The sequence below is a fragment of the Carcharodon carcharias genome, chromosome 8 (assembly GCF_017639515.1).
Source record: "Carcharodon carcharias isolate sCarCar2 chromosome 8, sCarCar2.pri, whole genome shotgun sequence".
NCBI classification, from domain to species: domain Eukaryota; kingdom Metazoa; phylum Chordata; class Chondrichthyes; order Lamniformes; family Lamnidae; genus Carcharodon; species Carcharodon carcharias.
Window position 1 is genome coordinate 178329074 of NC_054474.1, and position 20134 is coordinate 178349207.

At 44.8% G+C, this 20134-nt stretch overlaps 1 protein-coding gene across 6 annotated transcripts in view; it reads right to left on the reverse strand.

Annotated features, from left to right (window-relative positions):
• The window catches only part of rgs3a (regulator of G protein signaling 3a), a 267593-nt gene that overhangs the window by 184316 nt on the left and 63143 nt on the right, over positions 1-20134 (reverse strand). For 5 of the 6 annotated variants that reach the window (XM_041193069.1, XM_041193070.1, XM_041193068.1 and 2 more), the window contains one exon: positions 10211-10251. In XM_041193069.1, coding sequence (XP_041049003.1) covers positions 10211-10251 — 41 coding nt within the window. Of the gene's footprint in view, positions 1-10210; positions 10252-13907; positions 14056-20134 lie in introns of those variants that run through there. The other variant, XM_041193073.1, reaches the window with a different exon arrangement.

A 20134-nucleotide genomic window follows, 5' to 3' on the forward strand; every position in this document is an offset into this window, starting at 1 on the left:
TTCAAAGGGCATTAGCATTCACTTTCTCACATACGCCTTCATCTGCCCTGCGCTCCTGCCCTCATCCCATCCATAGCACCACTCACTACCACACAGGCCAGGCATCCTTCTCATCTGGCCTGGCAGGTGTCCTGCTTACGCTCTCTCCATCTCTATTTATGCAGGACAAGCTGGCACACTACAAAAATGAGAGGTCACAGACTGGTGGAGGAATGCCCAACATCAAGGTGGTTCATGTGGATAGGTTATTAAAATGCCATGGATAGGTACAAAAACAATAAAAGAAGGCTTATGGAATGTTGGCCTTCACAGTTAGAGGAAGGGGATATAAGGGGGAATAGAAGTCATGTTGTAGCTATACAAAGTTCTTCCTGGGTAAACCACACGTGAAATCTGTTCACTTGCTGAGTTATATAAGCCTAAAAAATCAAAAATATTTTTACATTTCAAATGTAACTATTTCAATAATTTAAAGATTCGTATCAAATTTCAGAAACAAATGTCATAAAAGTAGGACCCAACACGGCAACATTTACATATGATATCCATAATTTCTGGATCTTGAAATTAATCTGCGCATGTATTAGGTACAAATTATTAACCTGATTCTTTCAATATCTTTTTAAACAGCTTAATGCCTTTGTTAAAATACAAGGCAAAGGAATTTCATACAAAAGGATTAAAAATTGTATGTTAGAATCATATCTTGGCATGATCTAGGCATGTGGATGGTAACCTGGGATTTTTTTGAAAAAAGGTCATAAGTTCATCTGGGAACTGTCCACAAGCAGGTCTGTTTGAAAAAAAATCACCTTCTTGAAAAGGAGCTGTTTGTTTGTGTTGAACTGCAAAACCCTTTAATTAATGAAATGCCAGGAGGCAAAAAAAGGCAATCCCATGGGAGAGAGAAAAAAACTTAAATTGTGAAGCTGCTTGTTTTGAAGTAAGTCTTGTTGGAGAACAAGCTGAGAAAGGAAGGCCACCTTGACTGGCTCTCTCTGTCTCTCTCTAGCTTGCCTAAAATTGTACGTGGCTATCAAGCTGTAGCCAGAGAACCCTCATCGGAGTGTAACCAGTCTGAATTTGGACCTGCAAAGCTAGGCCAGTTAGTGAAAACTTCCAGGCATTCACACGGGCCAGTGGCCTGTCTGCACACGAGAAAACTCCAAGTTGACAGTGTAGAGACCCTGCAGACTTTATCCTTTATTTTATAATGTCTGTCTTCCAAAGCCCATCTCTGCAGAGAGACTCTATCGGTCCTTTGTTTGTCTGTGTATGCGCTGGGGGAATTCTTTAGGAAGAGATAGATAGTTATTCTTCCTGATTACAGTAGTGTGTTAGCCAGAAGTTTTGTTTTAAACTAAATTAATAATTGTGAGTTTTTGAAAGCAGCCTGGTCACAGTCTCTTTTCTTCTGTGTGCTAGAGGTATAGTTAAACATTTAACTTATTGGTACGGCCTGTGGAGTAGTGGGGCTGGATAGTTTGGGTACTCCTCCTATCCCAGTCGTAACAGTTACAATTCACCAAGTATGATCTTTGTAAATGGTTCAGGCAAGTACACTGCATTTGCTTAGAAAGTCAATGGTCTTTATATTCAGTTTTAAAATAACTTAAGGACATGAAGTACAGTTGGAGATAAGCCCATGCACATCAATGACACTGTACTCTCCTTCATGAATGCATTTAAGGGGAAACTGTATAAGTACATGTGGGAGAGAGGAATAGGAGGCTATGATAGGTAGGATGAAGTAGATTGGGAGGAGGTTCATTTGGAGTATAAATACTGGCATAAACAAGTAGGGTTGAATGACCTGTTTTTGTGCTTTAAATACTTTAAATATTTTAATGCTTTAATCTTTGTAAAGATACAATGATAATTCTGCAGCTGGAAGTACAGACACCAATACTGCGCGCTTCAATGTTGGTGTAATTATTGCTGAATCACAATGACCATCAATTTTATATTCAACAGGAAGCACAAGGCCTTATGCAAGTAACCTAAAAAAAGCAGGCGCCAAAATATCTCAACCATGTTTCCAACTGTGATAAATTACAACTTCCCTAGTGTATAAATGAAACAAAAATTGCATAAGTTTTTTAAAGCCAATGAATTTAAGATGCAAAGTTACAATCTACCTAATAAGTTAACTATATTTTTTGTGTTTATGGTGATTATATGCATGTTCATATGCCTGTGTCTCTACTGATTATATATAGTTAAGTGCTTGCTGATTTGGCTAATGCATTTCATTAGTAATGTTGTCAAATGATGTAGTGGAATATGTGACAAAAGACCACCAGTAGGGATGGATTGAGTGGGTTAAAATGAAATTCAGCTGTCAAAGTAATTCTCATTCTTCAACCTTAATACATTACATTAATATTATAGCACAGAAGCAAGACAGTCAGCCCAACAGGTCTATGCCATGAGCCTTAGTCTGCATCGATACCTGCAATTCTGGCACAAGCTCCCTTTAGTGCCTCAACATAGTGCCGCTTCTTCTCAGCCTCGGTGCTAGGTCGGCTAAATCAGGGACACAGCAGGAAGCGATGTCAAACTCAGGTCATGATTTTGAAGTATGGACACATGCTCACTCAGCAGGAGGTTAGCCAGATCAGCTGATTTCTTTCATTTTGATCCTTCTGCTTCCCCATCTTATTTTTACAAGCTACAGGCTCAGCCTTCAGGATGTCAGCTCATTTGCTGTTCTTCAGACTGCTCCTTGTGCCCACTTATTAAATCAGCCACTTTCATTCTGTAGTCATGCTCCTTTGTGCTCCAAACTCCTCCAGCACTAAATTCGATTGAAATATCTGTGCTGCTCTAAATCCCCCCTCTTCAGTATCCCCAACTTTAATCATTCCACCACTGGTGATCTTGCCTTCAGCTACCAAGGCCCTAAACTCTTTTTAATTCCCTCTCTGAACCTCACTGCCTCTCAACATCATTTTCCTCCTTAAAACCTACCTCTTTGACCAGCTTGGTGTCATACCTTGTTTTATAATGCTCCTGTGAAGCCCATGGGAGTATTACCACTTTAAGAACGATACATAAATGCCAGCTATTGTTGTTAGTGAGGCACTTTGCAGCTTTCCAGGCTCAATAATGAGCTCAACAATTTTAGATCATAACCCTCTTGTCCCCATTTTTGTTTTTGTCAGCTGCAGTTAGTGATGATGCTTTTTGTCCCGTTTACACCTCCATCTTGTATTTCTTTACTTGTCCCAATACAATTTCCTTTTGCCTTGCACCATTATCCCTTTTGTCATTTCGTCTCTCTTGTCCACCACCCTACCACAGACCTGCCCTTTTGTCTGTTCCTCACTCCCCCATTTCTTTTTATTCATTCATGGGATGTGGGCATCGCTGGCTAGGCCAGTATTTATTGCCCATCCCGAATTGCCCTTGAGAAGGTGGTGGTGAGCTGCCTTCTTGAACGACTGCAGTCCATGTGGTGTAGGTACACCCACAGTGCTGTTAGGGAGGGGATTCCAGGACTTTGACCCAGTGACACTGAAGGAATGATGATATATTTCCAAGTCAGGATGGTGAGTGACTTGGAGGGAAACTTCCAGGTAGTGGTGCTCCTGTGTGTCTGCCGCCCTTGTTCTTCTAGATGGTAGCAGTTGTGGGTTTGGGAGGTGCTGTCTAAGGAGCCTTGATGAGTTCCTACTGATGAGTGCATCTTACAGGTGGTACACACTGCTGCTATTGTGCGTCGGTCGTGGAGGGAGTGAATGTTTGTGGGTCTGTGACAATCAAGAGGGCTGCTTTGTCCTGAATGGTGTCAAGCTTCTTGAGTGTTGTTGGAGTTGCACTCATCCAGGCAAGTGGAGAGTATTTCATCACACTCCTGACTTGTGTCTTATGGATATTGGACAGCTTTGGGGAGTCAGACGGTGAGTTACTCGCTGCAGAATTCCTAGCCTCTGACCTGCTCTTGTAGCCACAGTATTTACATGGCTAGCCCAATTCAGTTTCTGGTCAATGGTAACCCCAAGGATGTTGATATAGTGGGGGATTCAGCAATGGTAATGCCATTGAACGTCCAGGGACGATGGCTAGATTCTCTCGTTGGAGATGCTCATTGCCTGGCACTTGTGTGGCACAAATGTTACTTGTCAGCCCAAGCCTGAATATTGTCCAGGTCTTGCTGCATTTGGACATGGACTGCTTCAGTATCTGAGTCGTCGCAAATGGTGCTGAACATTGTGCAATCATCAGCGAACATCCCCCCTTCTGACATTATGATGAAATCAATGAAATCAACAAACAGCATGAAGTTTGCTCGCTGGCTACAGTGGAATCAGTGGGAGATCCTTCGACCCGTTTTCAAAGCTACCTAATTTTGCCCCTCAGTTTGCTTATGGAATCTGCTGTCGAGCCATGGGCATGAGAGCAAGGGATAGAGAAGGCCTCGACTGTAGCTGTCAGTACTGTTTGTTTTTGTTCGTCTTCTGCAACAAGACTATCCATGCCAGTTAGGTGAGTCACAGTCCTGCCTAGTAATGCAAATACTTTGTGACTTAATAACAAATTCAGTCATAAGTCACATCAAAAAAATGCAGGCCTTTAAAATGGATTGTCAATTATATAACATCCTACTGGATGGAAATATTGTATGGGCTTTTAAAATGTTCCAATTATCTAAAGTCAAAATACATGTCCTCTGATAAAGGCCAAAGATGTGTAGCCAACAGCATGTCTTGGCAGAACACTATGGACAGGATCTTCCTGGCGGCGAGCGGGGGATGGGGCCCGCTCACCGACACGTAAAACGATGTGGGATGATGTCGGGCGGAACTCCCGACGTCATTTCCATTTTCAGGTGGGCGGAGGCGCAGCTGAATCAACTGTGGCGCCTGCCGACCTCTCGACGGCCTTTTGAGGCCATTTAAAAAGTACTTAACATAATTAATGGACCTTCCCGTCCAACCTTAGGATTAGCGGGTGGGCCGGGAGCCCTGGGGGGGGCTTCAGAAAAAGCATGGAGCCTCATCCACGGGTGGGATGAAGTTTCATGAGGGTTTTAAAATATTTAATAAAGGTTTCGCTAAAAGTGACGGACATGTCCCAACTCATGTGACAGTGTCAGAGAAATTTTGTTTTTGTCTCTTTAACATTTTTAAGTTTGGAGTCGATCTCCCTGAGGCGGCACTTAGCCTCAGGGAGGTGAGTCGCTCTTTCCTGCGCATGCACTCCCGGCTGAGGGAATCCCCCCGCCGCCCACACAGGGAGCTCATTGCACTTCCTGGCGGATGTCACGCTGGGCTGGGCGGGCCTTAATTGGCGCCAATTGGAGGCACACCTGCCCGCGCCCACTCCTGCACATCCCCCCTAACGGGGTGGAAAAAGTTTTTCCCTGTGTCTTGGCAGAACATCATTAAAAACTTTAAAGCCCAAATGTTCACTGCTGACGTGTGCATTTCTGGAAGAATGCCCGTGCAACATGTTATTCTCCATGTTGACTTTCTTCAATACATATTCTGGTATTTCGAAGCCACTTGTGTCAAACATTGTCTGTGCACTTCACTTTTAAATAATAAGAAATTTATTTCCAACTTGCCATCCTGACCTGGAAATATTTCGCTGTTCCAATGCTGTCACTGGGTCAAGATCCTGGCACTCCTTTCCTTACAACACTGGGGGTGTAACTACACCACATGGACTGCAGTGTTTCAAGAAGGCAGCTCACCATCACCCACTTCTCAGGGGCAATTAGGGTTGGGCAATAAATGCTGGCCCAGCCAGCGATGCCCACATCCCATGAAGTCTTTAATGTTGGCATTGATTTAAAATCCTGTCCATTTTTCACTGCTTCGGGTAGCCAATTTAAGCCAGTCAAATGCAAAATATCTTCAACTTCCTCTGAGGAAAAATAAGTATTATCTGCACATCATATTATTCAGTTATTACAAAAAATGTGTTCCTTCTTTTAAGTAATTATATTGTCAAATGTACACTGAATATTTTGGTGAAGTAAAGTACCCCATGGGTTGGATTTTACAGCCAGCTGGCAGTGACTTTGCAGGTGAGGGTGGTGGGGTGGGGTTGGGGGGTGGGGGGTGGGGGGTGTGGTGGTGGGGGGGGCTTGTGGTGGTGGGGGAGTGGTGGGTGGGGTGGTGGCGTGGGGTTGGGGGGTGGGGGGTGGGGGGTGTGGTGGTGGGGTGGGGTTGGGGGGCTGTGGGGTTGAGGGGCTGTGGGGTTGAGGGACTGTGGGGTTGAGGGACTGTGGAGTTGGGGGCTGTGGGGTTGGGGGCTGTGGGGTTGAGGGGCTGTGGGGTTGAGGGGCTGTGGGGTGGTGGGGTGGGGTTGGGGGGCTGTGGGGTTGGGGGGGTGGGTGGTTGGCGGGGGGAGGGGGTTGTTGGGGGGGTGGTGGGCGGCAGCAAAATGCAACGGTCACTGTGTTTGCCCCTTACCCACCAGTGCAGGTGCAGCATCAGGTGGATTTTCTGTTCTTGGGCCAATTGAGATCCTTAACTGGCTAATGAATAGGATTTAAACAGTGATGGGATAGGCCCACAACCAGCAGCCAACCTAGCAGCTTTCACTGCGCGAGCTGGTGGCGGTAAAAGGGGGGGGGGGTGTTAACCTTCTTTGGAGAACCCCCCACCCATCCAAAGTCTTATGACCCCACGTTTCCCCTCCTAACCCTTCCTGTCTACCTCAGCAACCACCCCCATCCCCCTTGCCCAAGCCTTCGAGCCTGGCCCCTCTGAACACCACCCACTGCTTATTCATAGCTCCTCACCCTTGGGGGCTGGATGTAGTCCCAGCAGTGGCCACTGCTCTTGGTGGCACTGCTGGGACAAGAGTTGCCAACCATGTGATTGGCTGGCAGCTCTCAGAGCCAGGACAGCCTCCCCAGATGGAGGCAGAAGACCCAGCTGATGTCAATTAACAGCCTGATGACCATTAAATGGCTGGAGGACAACCTTCCAGAGCAAGGGAGACCTCGCTGCTGACATTTTCACCGGGGTGGGTGCTGGGATGGAGTGAAGGGCCCTTAGGGCCCCATATTCAGAGTTAAAATGTCACTTAAGTAATTTGTCTGGCTAGCAATAAAAGATGCAACATCATTTGTAACTGGAATGTTTCCTGTACTTGCAAAGAACAATAAAAGTATGGGGCTGTATTTGAACGGAAGTGGCAGGGCAGGAAGCGTGTGTTGCCTCTTTTAGGGAAGGCCTTCCATATTAAATGCCACTCAGGCACTAATTGTTTTGTGTGTTGACCTCCCTGAAATTCACCTAAAATTTTTGCAAGAACATTGGGGGGCAGAGTACAGGCTGGCAAATGTAGCCATGCTCCTGCCGAAGGCCTTGTTAAAAGCGTGTCTTTCTGAAGTCTTTTGCACTTGCGAGAGACATGCGGCATTTAGGAGTTGCCTGCTTCAGACCAGCTGAAGGAAGGCCTGGACCAGGTCAGGAGTGAGTTAAGGAGGCCAGAAACGTTTCTGAAGTGTAAGCACTGCTCACAGGTGAAAGAGCTTCTCCTTTTGAAGTAAAAGTTGCAGCAGCCCATCACAGATCAGGGGAAGAGTCAACATTAAGAACTTGCCAGTTCAGGGGATCATCACCCTCTAGGTATCATGCAGGCATCAGAGCAGTGGACAAGGCGGTTTGGACTCAGCCTGACTACCAGGCATGGTGCTGCAGCCTCAGAAATCGAGGCCATTGGAGGTGAGGAGCAGCAAACTGCGCGGGAAGGGCAGAGCACCAGGCATCAGGAGGCCAGAGGAGGGAGATTGAGGTAGGCAAAGGAGAAGAATACACTACCGAGCACAGGGTCTATAGCCAGATGTGAAGATACATGGACATGATTGAAAACCAGAGCCAAGGAAGACTGTAACTCTCTAGGCAGATGATCACAGACACCTGTACCCTTATCCATGCAGACCTCACACCCCGCCCCACTGTGGCCTTGAATTTCTTTGTTGCTGGATCCTTTCAAGGCTCAGCTGAGGACCTCTGCACATCACCAAGGCGACTGCACACCAGTGCATCACCAAGGCGACTGCACACCAGTGCATCACCATGGCGACTGCACACCAGTGCATCACCATGGCGACTGCACACCAGTGCATCACCAAGGCGAATGCACACCAGTGCATCACCAAGGCGAATGCACACCAGTGCATCACCAAGGCGAATGCACACCAGTGCATCACCAAGGCGAATGCACACCAGTGCATCACCAAGGCGACTGCACACCAGTGCATCACCAAGGCGACTGCACACCAGTGCATCACCAAGGCGAATGCACACCAGTGCATCACCAAGGCGACTGCACACCAGTGCATCACCAAGGCGACTGCACACCAGTGCATCACCAAGGCGAATGCACACCAGTGCATCACCAAGGCGAATGCACACCAGTGCATCACCAAGGCGAATGTACACCAGTGCATCACCAAGGCGACTGCACACCAGTGCATCACCAAGGCAACTGACGCTCTCCTTGCCAAGGTTGGACAACACACCACATTTACAACTGATGGCCGTTGCAGGCTCAAAGGACACTAGGCTCTGGTGCCTGGACCAGTCAAGTGGTGTCCTCCAAAACCCTTCTTGCAAGAGTCTCAGTCACTGTGGGGGACTGCTGCACTTTCCCCCAGAGAGGGTTGGACCTTGAGGACAATAAGTTCATGGAAGGGGACAGCTCATCAGGGAGGAACAAGTGCAGAAGTTTAAGAGTGGAGGAAGGATTGAAGGCAGAAGATGATGAGGCTTAACAGAGAGGTGCCCCTGCGGCATGATGGGGTGGCCTCCTTCTGCCACCCTCCAGGAAGAAGACCTCCCTCCTTTCCCTCATGGGTGCTAAGCCCCTGGCTCTCCCGCGACATCTCACTTCCCTGTGATGCAGCGGAAGATTTGACACAAACCTCAGATCGCTCCCTCAGGACAACCAGCTGCCGTGGGTGTCTAAATGAGTCCCACTCTTCATCTGACCCGCACCTGTTCCTACTCCCACTAGCTGTAATTGAATCACAGAATTACTACAGCACAGAAGGAGGCCATTCTGCCCAACATATCTGCACTGCTTCTCCGAACTATCAATTCACCTAGTGCCACTTCCCCAATTGGACAAAAAACCCGTCTCCATTTCAACAAAGTCTTCATCCCCATGAAAATCTAAACTTCAGTCAGTTTTGCACCAGAGGCGTTTCTGACACAGAAACAGACCCAGCTCCTGTTTCCCGCCTGCATGGTGAAAATCCAGCCGAGTGATTGTTTCCCCTGATTGGGGAATCTTAAACATGGGGCAGTGGGGCAGGGGTGGTGTGGGGAAAGGAGATCAGGCTGTATTGTCTACTCCTGCTCCTGTTCTTATGAGCATGCGATGAAAGCGGGAAATCTTACCCAGGGTTGGCAGATATTGAAAAACTATAAATGCCGCCCTCTTTATACAGGATGTTACACTACTAACAGGTTGATTACTCTATGATTGTCATTAATGCTACAATATGACACAGTGCATTATGACAGGAAAACATGACTTCAAAAGCAATTTGTTCATCAAGAAACTGCCAATGCCATTTACGTTCACTTTTTGCACCTTGGATGATCACCATGCACTCATTAGCCAGGTGGTGAATCTGCTGGAGGATAATCTGCCCCCACATTTCTTAACAATGTCGTCTAACCCCAACTTTAGACGAAGCCTCTGCTGTGTTACTGTGACCATTCTATATTCCATTTTAATTAAGCTTGATTTTCCTTTTAGCAGCTATTAGCTTTGTGACAATTCTTCATATATCAGAGGCAGTTTCCTTGCCAAATTTATTTCACTTATTACCCTACAGTGGAAGGGTAGAAATGATCATACCTTCAGTCTGAAGTGGACTTAAACCTAAGTACTACAGAGGGGATAGTCCTAGCATTCTATCACTGAATCTGTAAAACCCTCACAGAAAAGCAACATACATATGACTAGGGCTACTTTGAAAATCAACCCTCTACTGAAGATACCTAATCTACATTTTTTTTAAATCGAAACTGCAGGACATTAACACAACAATGTATATTTATATAACATCTTTAAAAGTAATAAAACATCCCAAGACTCTTCAAAGGAGCATTAGGTTGTCTGAAAAAGCTTTTGTTTGCCACATTGGCTAATAAAAAAATAAAAAATAAAAACAAATCTTGCAAGTTGTTAACATTAAGATAAACTTCTATAATATGAAAAGTATGCAAACACATACCTCAGCATATGTGATGCAGAACTGCAGGTCTTCGGCTGCACCTGTTAAACCAAATTGCATATTAGTTTTTTTTAAATTGAAGTAACAAATTATATTGTTTTCATAGAATTGCACACATATCAAGGTTTATAAAAATATAAGAGGCATGACGAGAGAACAACGTATCTACTTCCCCATTTAACTAGGAGACAATATCCTATCACAGGAGTGACTAAGCCAAAGAAAGGAACAGTGCCAACGAAATTCACAAGTGCCCTAACTATGCCCTGGGGAATTGTAATGAAAATATCAATCCAACATCCTGAATACCTAAACTTTTCCTTGAGAGAAGTCCCCTAACTTAACCTTGATCATAATGTGTTGATTTTATTGCTACCACTTCTGTTCTCTGTCCGGAAGACTGTAAAGTGCCTAGTCGGAAGATGAGGTGCTGTTCCTCCAGTTTGCGTTGAGCTTCACTGGAACAATGCAGCAGGCCAAGGACGGACATGTGGGCATGAGAGCATGGTGGAGTGTTGAAATGGCAAGCGACAGGGAGGTCTGGGTCATGCTTGGTGTCCAATCCCCCCCCCTTTTTTTCCGATAATTTATATAGATTTTTCTTTTCCCACCTATTTCCATTATTTCTAAATGTATTTCCATCCATTGTTTTATCTCTACCTTTTAGCCTATTTCGATTCCTTCACCCCACCCCACCCCCACTAGGGCTATCTGTACCTTGTTTGTCCTGTTTTCTACCCTTAATTAGCACATTCCTTAGATAATATCACCACCTTCAACAGCTCTTTGTCCTTTTGTCTGTGCCATCTTTTGGTTATCTCCACCTATCCTGGCTCTTCTTGTCCCACCCCTCCTTAAATCAGCTTATATTTCACCTCTCTTCTATTTTTACTTAGTTCTGTTGAAGTGTCATTCGGACTCGAAGCGTTAACTGTGTTCCTCTCTGCAGATGCTGCCAGACCTGCTGAGTTTTTCCAGGTATTTTGTTTTTGTTTTGGATTTCCAGCATCCGCAGTTTTTTGTTTTGATCTTATTGTTCTCTGTCCTGCTGGGCTCCAGGACTCCCCATACTCTGGGAGATGGTGGGATTTTCTGGTTGGAGATTGCCATTGCCTGGCACGAATGTTACTTGCCACTTATCAGCCCATCTCAATAATCTTAAACAACTTCTTCTGATATTTCATTAACTTTCACGTCAGGCTTTCTTTCTCATCATAACACAACACCTTTCCTGCCTACTGTTTCACTCTGGTTCGAGGGGTGAAGACTCTTGGATTTTCAGGGCTGCATGGCTCTGGTAGTAGAGAGCATATTTCACCATATTGGATGCATCTCCACTGTCCCAGTTGATAGAATTTGTTTGGCTATATCCCGACTTGTGCAGCAGCCGACACCAGTCCTGAGGCAACTGAGACACAGACAAGTGGGCTATGTTTCACTGGCTCTAGATGGGAGAGTCTCCTCTGGATCATTAGATAAGGCATGCTTCAGCATGGTGGCAGCTGTGGAGGCTTACAGTCTAGCAACTATACAAGATGCTACCTCATGACTTGTGTCGCTTCATGTTAGTGCTTTCCGGAAGAAAGGCTGACGAGGGTCATCTGCCTTAGTAGGTTCCAAGAAGCCTGTAATATCTCTGCAAGCAGCGTTGAGGATGGGACTGGGCAGAAATATTTAGTTCAGACAATATGGGTTTTGCCATGAAATCCTCCATATGGAGACCATACATTTAGTGATTATACCATGTGAAAGTAACTTTTAATCTAGAGGTAAGCAACACTTAAAGTCTCAAATTAAAAGCTTTTTTCTTAGTGCTTTTAAAACAGACTTGTATAAATTTAAAAGTTCACTTTTTGCAGTACACAGGGTACTTATTATAGGCAAAAGATTTATTTCCATGGGGACATGCGCCTTGACTTAGTGTAACAATGTAATGAAGTAATACACAATTACTCCAGCTCCTTTCCCCACTCTAGTTTGAAAACTTGGCAAATTCACAAGGAAAGTAAGAATTGTCAAATAATGCATTTTAACACATTCACATCCCATCTCATGGCCAAAAAGCAGTTGCAACCAGTATTAAAGTTTTACACAAAACAGTAGCCAACTGTAGCCAGTGCTAACTGAGTAAGTTACTTTTAGGTTATACATAATTCTTTAGGGGGCAAACACTAAATAATCATAGCTGTAACACCCAATTATCACAGTTGATAACTTAGCATTTGTCCCCAAATATAAACAAGCAGCTAAAGGTCTTCTCCCCCACACAACGTATATTCCTGTTAATCACCATCTTAGCTTAGTTCCAACAAAACAATGGGAGAAAGTGGAAGTGTGTCTTCTTGGTTCCAACCTATCTGGCTCTGAAGATTGCAAGTGCCACCTTCCAAATGATCTGATTGGCTGATAATAAAAAATAGTTGCTTTTTGCTGTGAAACACTGAGAAGCTGCCACCTGCATGGAAAAGCCAATACTTAGCATTTTTAAGCTCTTCTTCCAAATTCATACAACTACTCCTTCAATTTAAGACCGCACAGGAGCCAAAATAGCAATTGTGAGATAAGGACAGATAGGGATGATGTCTGTCCTAGCCATTTACCCCCAGGGTGTTGATGGTGGGGGATTCACTGATAGTAATGGCACTGAACTTCAAAGGAAGATGGTTAGATTCTTTCTTGTTGGAAATGGTCAATGCATGGGGTGTGAACATGATCGTTACTTATCAGCCCAAACCAAATGTTGCTCAAGTCTTGCTGTATGTAAGCACGGATGTGAAGAATTATGAATGGTACTGAACATTGTGAAATCATCACTGAGTATCAACTGACCATATATTGGCTGGAAGGTCATTGATGAAGCAGCTGAAGATGTGTGGCCTTGTGACACACTCTGAGGAACTCCAGGGGCTAAGGTGATTGACCTCCAACAACTGCCACCTTCCTTTGTGCTAGGCATGACTCCAGCCAACAGAGTTTTTCACTGGTTCCCACGGACTTCCTTTTTTGCTAGGGCTTCTTGATGCCACACTACAGCCTTGATGTCAAGGGCAGTCACTCTCATCTCATCTCTCAAATTCAACTCTTTTGCCCGTTTTCGGACCAAGGCTGCAATGAGGTGTGGAGCCAAGTGACCTTGGCAGAACCCAAACTGAATATCAGTGAACACGTTATTTGAGTAAGTGCTGCATTATAGCACTGTCAATGGCACCTTCCATCACTTTTCTGATGATCGAGCACAGACTGATGGGGTGGTGACTGGCTGGACTAGAGTTGGCCTGCTTCTTGAGAACAGAATATACCTTGGCATATTCCCACATTGTTGGATAGAAGCTAGTGTTGTAGATGTACTGGAACAAGCAGTCCGTTCTGGACCACAAGTCTAAAGTATTACAGCTGGGATGTTGTCAGGTCCCATTGCCTTTGCTGTATTGATGTACCCAGTGCCTTCAGCCATTCCTTGATATCACAAGGAGTGAATCAAATTCTGAGGACCTCAAGAGGAGGCTGAGATGGATCATCCATTCGGCATTTCTGGCTGAATATAGCTGGAAATGCTTCAGCCTGATCTTTTGCACTGATGTGCTGGCTGCCCCAACATTGGATAGAGGCTAAAAAGTGAACATGTATAAAAGAAAGCCTTCCAACCTGCAGTATATATAACATAGGAAGTACAACAATAAATCAAGTTGAAAAATACCTGGTTGGTATTGGATCGATGTTGTTCATATTCATCTTTCCTCCACTATCTAGTATCCCGAGGGGTTTAGTCAAAGACAGTGAACACTGCAGTGCTGGTTCCTTTGTGAATGAGGAGCGCATTCCCGACCAAATTTAACTCACTTACTTCATCTCACTGTCTAACCCATGTCGCTGTTTCGCTGTAAAAAGCACTTACAAAGTCGAGGCTGGTACTGCACCACATATAAACCTCAATACACAACTGGCAGTTGTTGCAAAACTGAAGGTAACCACAGGAAATGTGCAGAGGGAGGATATCACTTGAGAAAAAAATGCTTTCTTGTATAGAATTTTGAAGGAGTCACTGGGATTGGCTGAAGAACGTTTTAAAATATACATCAATGCATCTAGGTTGTTAAACAAGATTAAACAATATGAGGTAGTTCAATAAATTTACATTGCATTCAAGCCTTTCTTTGCAAAAACATGACTAATTAAATTATTCTGTATCTTATCACCAAATCCTCAGAAAGTGCAAGACCCTGATGCAAGGTGAAAAGGAAGGGCAAAAGATAATAAACAGTCAGTCATTTAAAATTCTCACGGGATAAATTTGGCCTGTGAAGATGAATTTATTTAATGAATTCTAATTTATTTTAAAGCATTTCATCGGCAAACATTATTTGAAATGAAATATAATTTTGCTTTTCATAAATTAAAAGGCTCTTTTTATTTAAAGAAACTAAAATCCCACTGAAACACTGAATAAAATTGTAAATTACTGTAGAAGGGGCTCACAACTTTCTAGGTATTTCAGTGAGACTCCTTTCTTGCACATTTGAACACAACTTCAAGCCATTTCATTTTTTATTCCAACCATAAATGAAATGCAATAATGGAAGTTTCCTAAAATTAACCTGAATTACAACTCATAAAAACATTGTGAAGGATTTTCACGCAATAAGTCAACATTTCTCTAACACATCACCAGAATAAGTCCAGGATAATAGCAAGGAAATAACTTAGGACTTACTCCCTTTAGGATGTTTCTTTTAATGTTAAGGAATGCAGCTGCATGACATACACTTCACCCACAATGTCCATCCTAGAATGACATGTCAGTTACCCCTAACACCAATTCAGGCACAAAACAGTAAGAGAGGATAATGTGTAGAACTATCATTTTCAGATTAATTATGATATGGACCCTCAAAAAGACACTCCTGAATAAGACAGAAAATAATTACAGCATGTTCTCTATTTGAAGCGTGGAGATCAATGAAAAAGGCTGGGAATATAAGAGTCTGTTATAGGCGTGGTCTTCCATATTCTAACCCATTAAGTTAAGTTAAATGGCATCACTAGCATGACATAAAACAAGACTATCTATTCCCCTGTGATATGAACCAGATAGTTGTGTCTTTTACACATATACTTAATCTCCTCAAAAGTGGAACAAGCAAACATTTGATGAGATGATGCCTGATCTGAGTGCATGTTCTGTTTTAATTCACAGTGAGTGAACACAGTTAGGCCTCAACTGGGATATTGTGTTCTATTCTGGACAACATATTTTAGTAAAGATGGCAGGTCTTAGGGTGCAGAAGAGGTTTACAACAACAACTTGCATTTGCATAATGACTTTAATGTAGTAAAATATCCCAAAGGCACTTCACAGACAGGGATCAAAATATCTTCTCAAGGGCTCCCTTTTGATTTTTGGGCGCTACTTTTTGGGTTTCAGAGATTCCTTGAAGGTAAAGCAGATCTAAAGATTTATTGCGAAAGCAAACTGTTCTCAAAACAGGAATTTGCAAACTTGCTCCAAGCCTCCATTAAAGGATATTAAAGAAACGAGACTTGATGCTGGGCAGGCAGCCAAGAATCCAACAAAAATTAAACAACTTTCCTTCATTCACCACCCACCCCCACCTCACTGTCCTCCTCCAGCAGCTGATATTAGAGCAAACTCAAGGTCTGGAAGATCAAGCTCTTCTAGATTGACTAGATTCCGAACTGTTCTACAAAACAAAAGTTATTTTAAAGAAAGAAACACGTGCACACCGACAGCCAAAAGAAGCTTCTCTACAAACAGACACACAAGAAGCATTTAAAGGAAAACCCAAGAGGAAGAAAAAAAAGCTGGATTTCCCCCACCATATTTTCCCTTGTTATACTCCAGATCTCTCTGCTTCAGCATTACTCACAACATAGTTTATTAGACATAAGAAAAGAGGAAGAAAGCCAATGGAAAGGATATAACATGTTTCATTTTTGTTTGGTTACCGCTGTTCTAACAGTCGTTTGTGAACTTGAAGGTCAGGCCCAGGGAAAGGGTTTTAGAAAGAAAGTTAAAGATATATTAATTTTAGTGCTGGGAAATCGACATCAATAAAATAAGCTGTAAGTGTGAAAGTGAGCAATGTTGCCTTTTGCCCATCCCTTCCCGCTCTCTCTCTCTTGCCTGAAAAGCCTCTTTCTCCCCCCCCAATACCCCCCTCGTTCCTCAGTTTTTTTTTCCCCTCTCCCTCCAACCATCATAGCCAGGGCCACTTTACCTGCGCTGGATCTCCCGCCATCTTGGCCTCACTCTCTCCTCCAGATCTGCGATGGTATTGCCAAGATCCCAATTCTCTTTTCTTTTATATTGAAAAACAAGGGTTGTTGTAACTGGAAGAGGGGTATGCATGGGGAAGGGGCGATTTATTTATAAATAATTTTAAGGAGAAACTCATTTCAGTGCATCCTTCCCAGCACCTACCAGAAACAGCACCCTCATCTCCTCAATTAAAAAAAACTCAAAGAGGATTTTTAAAAATAAAGGGAAGAAAAAAATCATGTCAACTAGTCACTGAGTCCCAAGTTCTGAGCTCCGGTCTGAAGAGACCTGTTTCCATCTCTTTCTTTTGTCATGTTCTAGTATATTACAAACTCTCAGTCAATACTTTATATTTTAAAAAAACACAAAAGGCTACAAAAAGATCACTGCCCGTGGATCATCTTACTTCTCTTGCGGGTTGAACCACTTCCCTGTCTCGAGAGGGAACAAAAAGGAATTTTCCAGACTGATGTTGATTCATTGCCATTTCCCTGAAACTAATTCAAAACGTCAATTTCAAATTGAATGGGTCATTCAGATACAAACACACTGGGTGGAATTATCCCAGACTTGGACTTCAGTGTGGCAGCAGGCACGAAAAAGGACATTTTACCCGCCAATCGCATTGGCAGGGTTTCACACCACATCAACCCATTCCCATCTCACTTATTATGAATTCCCAGCAAACACACCGGGTCACTGGCAGGGTGGCCTCTGATTCGCCTGCCCCAACATCATCTCAGGCCTTCAGTAAACCAGGCATCACGTTTAAATGCAGTCACAGAGCTAGCACTCTTCAAAGGAAGCTGCTGGGAACTGATGGCTGCCAAAGAGAGGAAACATGCTGCCTCGATATTTAGTGACGCCTCCTTCGAATGCCTAGTGGTTGTAGTGGAGGCTCACCACAAATTCCTCTACCCCAATGCTGGGCAAAGACCAGCAACCAAGGTCACCAATCCAGCATGGAAGGCAGTGGCAGCAGTGGTCAGTGCCAACCCCCTGCAAAAGGGGACAGCCACCAAGTGCCGAAAGAGGATGAATGATCTCCTCCATTCCGCCAGGGTAAGTCACTCTTCTCATTGCTCTCAACTCGAACATTCACAAACCCATCAAATATTCACAGGGATCTTATTCACAGCCAGTTCAAGGGACATCACCATTCAACTCTCTCTCACACACACCTTCATTTGCCCTCTGGATCAAGTTGTTATCCCATCCATGGCACCACTCACTACCCACATACATGCATCTTTGTTATATGGCCTGGCAGGCATTCTACTTACACTCTTTCTATCTGTATTCATGCAGGACAAGCTGGCACACTACAAGAGGGAGAGGTCGCAGACTGGTGGAGGAATGCCTGAAATTAAGGTCCTCACGGACTTTGAAAATAGAGTCATCCAGCTGGCCGGCAACGATCCGAACCATTCCTGTGCTGACCGTGAGGATCCAGCAGTGCAACATCCATCAGACAACCATGCTGAGAGTCATTTCTCCTGTTCTGCAGTCCTCTGCCATGCCCTAAGTATCTCTCCCGGCTTTTACAGGCACATCTGGGAAGCAACCAAGGGGGTCTACGATCCAGGTCCTCGACCTGATCCCTGAAGAAATCTCAGAAAAAGAATCTGATGACAGCCTCATTGAAGACCCATCACAGCGCTCACCCACACCCTACACCACGCAGAGGCATACACCTTGGTGGAACCCAGCTGTACAGTAGCCTTGGGATAACAACCTGGTGAGCACATTGCACAGCCCACAGCAGTCAGCGGCAGGGGCTTCCCAGGTGTTCCGGCATTCGGAGGACTGCTGGAGACCAGAAATCTGCTGAGTCCAAGTCAGATGACAAGCCTCTGGACTCGGTCATGCTGCAGTTGCTGGAGCTGCAAAGACAACCTTGGGAACATTAGGAGGAATGCTCGCTGCACTCCTCAGATTGCAAGTCACGATGGAGGAATCCATGCACCTTCAGACTCCGGTGATAGCGCGGTATGCCAATGCATAAGGTCAACAACTGGTAGGATGGCAGTCACCATGGAGACCTTGGCCTAGGACATCAGTCCTGCACTGCTGTGTGGGCTGAACTCCACCAATGATGCCATAGTTGGCTTCCAACAGTGTCAATGCGAAAGGGGCAGTTCAATCTCACTCTAGCTTCCTCTTCTCCTCAAGAAGTCAGCCAAAGGCCTTTGGGCACCTGTAGGGAAGAGAATTAGCAGGTGCACATCCTGAAGCCATCCACCCAGGTGACTCAAGAAGTGTCTGGCCCATCGGAATCCCCTCTTCCTGTGACCCCTGAAGCTCCAGCTCCACAGGGTGAGGAAGGTGCCACTGGTGCACAGCAGGAACTTGAAAGCAGGCCAGGGCCCTCCAGTTAACACCTGTCAAGGTCATCTCAGACAGGGTATCACAGTCAGCAGGCTACCCCCACCTCACTGTTGATGTCGGGGAGCACCAAGATGTAGTGGCAGGGTTAGGAACGTTAAGAAGATGTAGTTGCACAGCCTGTTGTAAATAATGTTCACTATAGTAAATAAACTCCCAAGAATATCTCCCTGCCTGTGGCTCCTTGTTATGATGAGCAGTGTTCATATCAATCAGATGTGAAACCTTGGTTCCTGCACAAGATAAAAGCAGGCGTCTCAGTCCAGGGCCTCTTCCCTGTGCTTTGTGCAGCCTTCCCAGCACACTGATGGTGCACCAACCCTGTCACTGGACACATCAGTCATGCCTGTACCTTGATGAGGCTAATCATTGCTACCAGAATGTGCCACTGGCCCAGGACAGAGTCCGTCATTCTCTCTGTGTGCTCTCAGCACCTTTGACGTGCAGCTGGCCCCCATCTCATTAACCTCAGTGTCCGGTGACAGTCTGGTCCTGAAGGGTTCAGCTCACGAAGGATGCCATAGGATCAGGTGAAGTTAAAGTTTCCCCGCTACATCTCCACGATATGACTCTGTTCACACAGCGCAAGCAATCTGCCATCAGCCAGACAGTCACATAAACTATGTGAGGATCTATCGAGTCTGCATGTCATCATCATCCTCTTGGAATGTGGGGACAATGGGCATCTGCTGTGTCTCCATGACAGGAGCCTTATCACAGAGGGTACGTGCGCTGCCATCATCTAGACAGGAGTCAAATGTTAACAGATGCAATATGAGGATCTATGGGGTCTCCTCACTGCATGTCGTCATCATCCTCCATGGGTCCAGCAGCAACGAGGGCCTCCTGAGCACCCCAGCATCGTCTGGCCAATGCAACGGCCTCATTGCAGTTATCCTCACCTTCAAGGTCCTCCTTGCCCTCATGCCCATCGATGTGCGAGGTGAGTGAGTGAGATGCTGTATTCTTAAATCTCTGGGCAAGTATGGGATAATAAACAACCTTCTTTATATTAAAATTCACAAATATCTTGTTGCTGGAATACAAACATACAAATTAGGAGCAGGAGGAGCCCATTTGACCCCTCGAGCCTGCTCCACCATTCAATAAGATCATGACTGATCTGACTGTAACTCCAACTGCACTTTCCCAACTACCACCGATAACCTTTCATCTCCTTGCTTATCAAGAATCCATCTCTGCCTTAAAAATATTCACAGACTCCACTTCCACCACCTTTTCAGCAAGAGTTCCAAAGACTC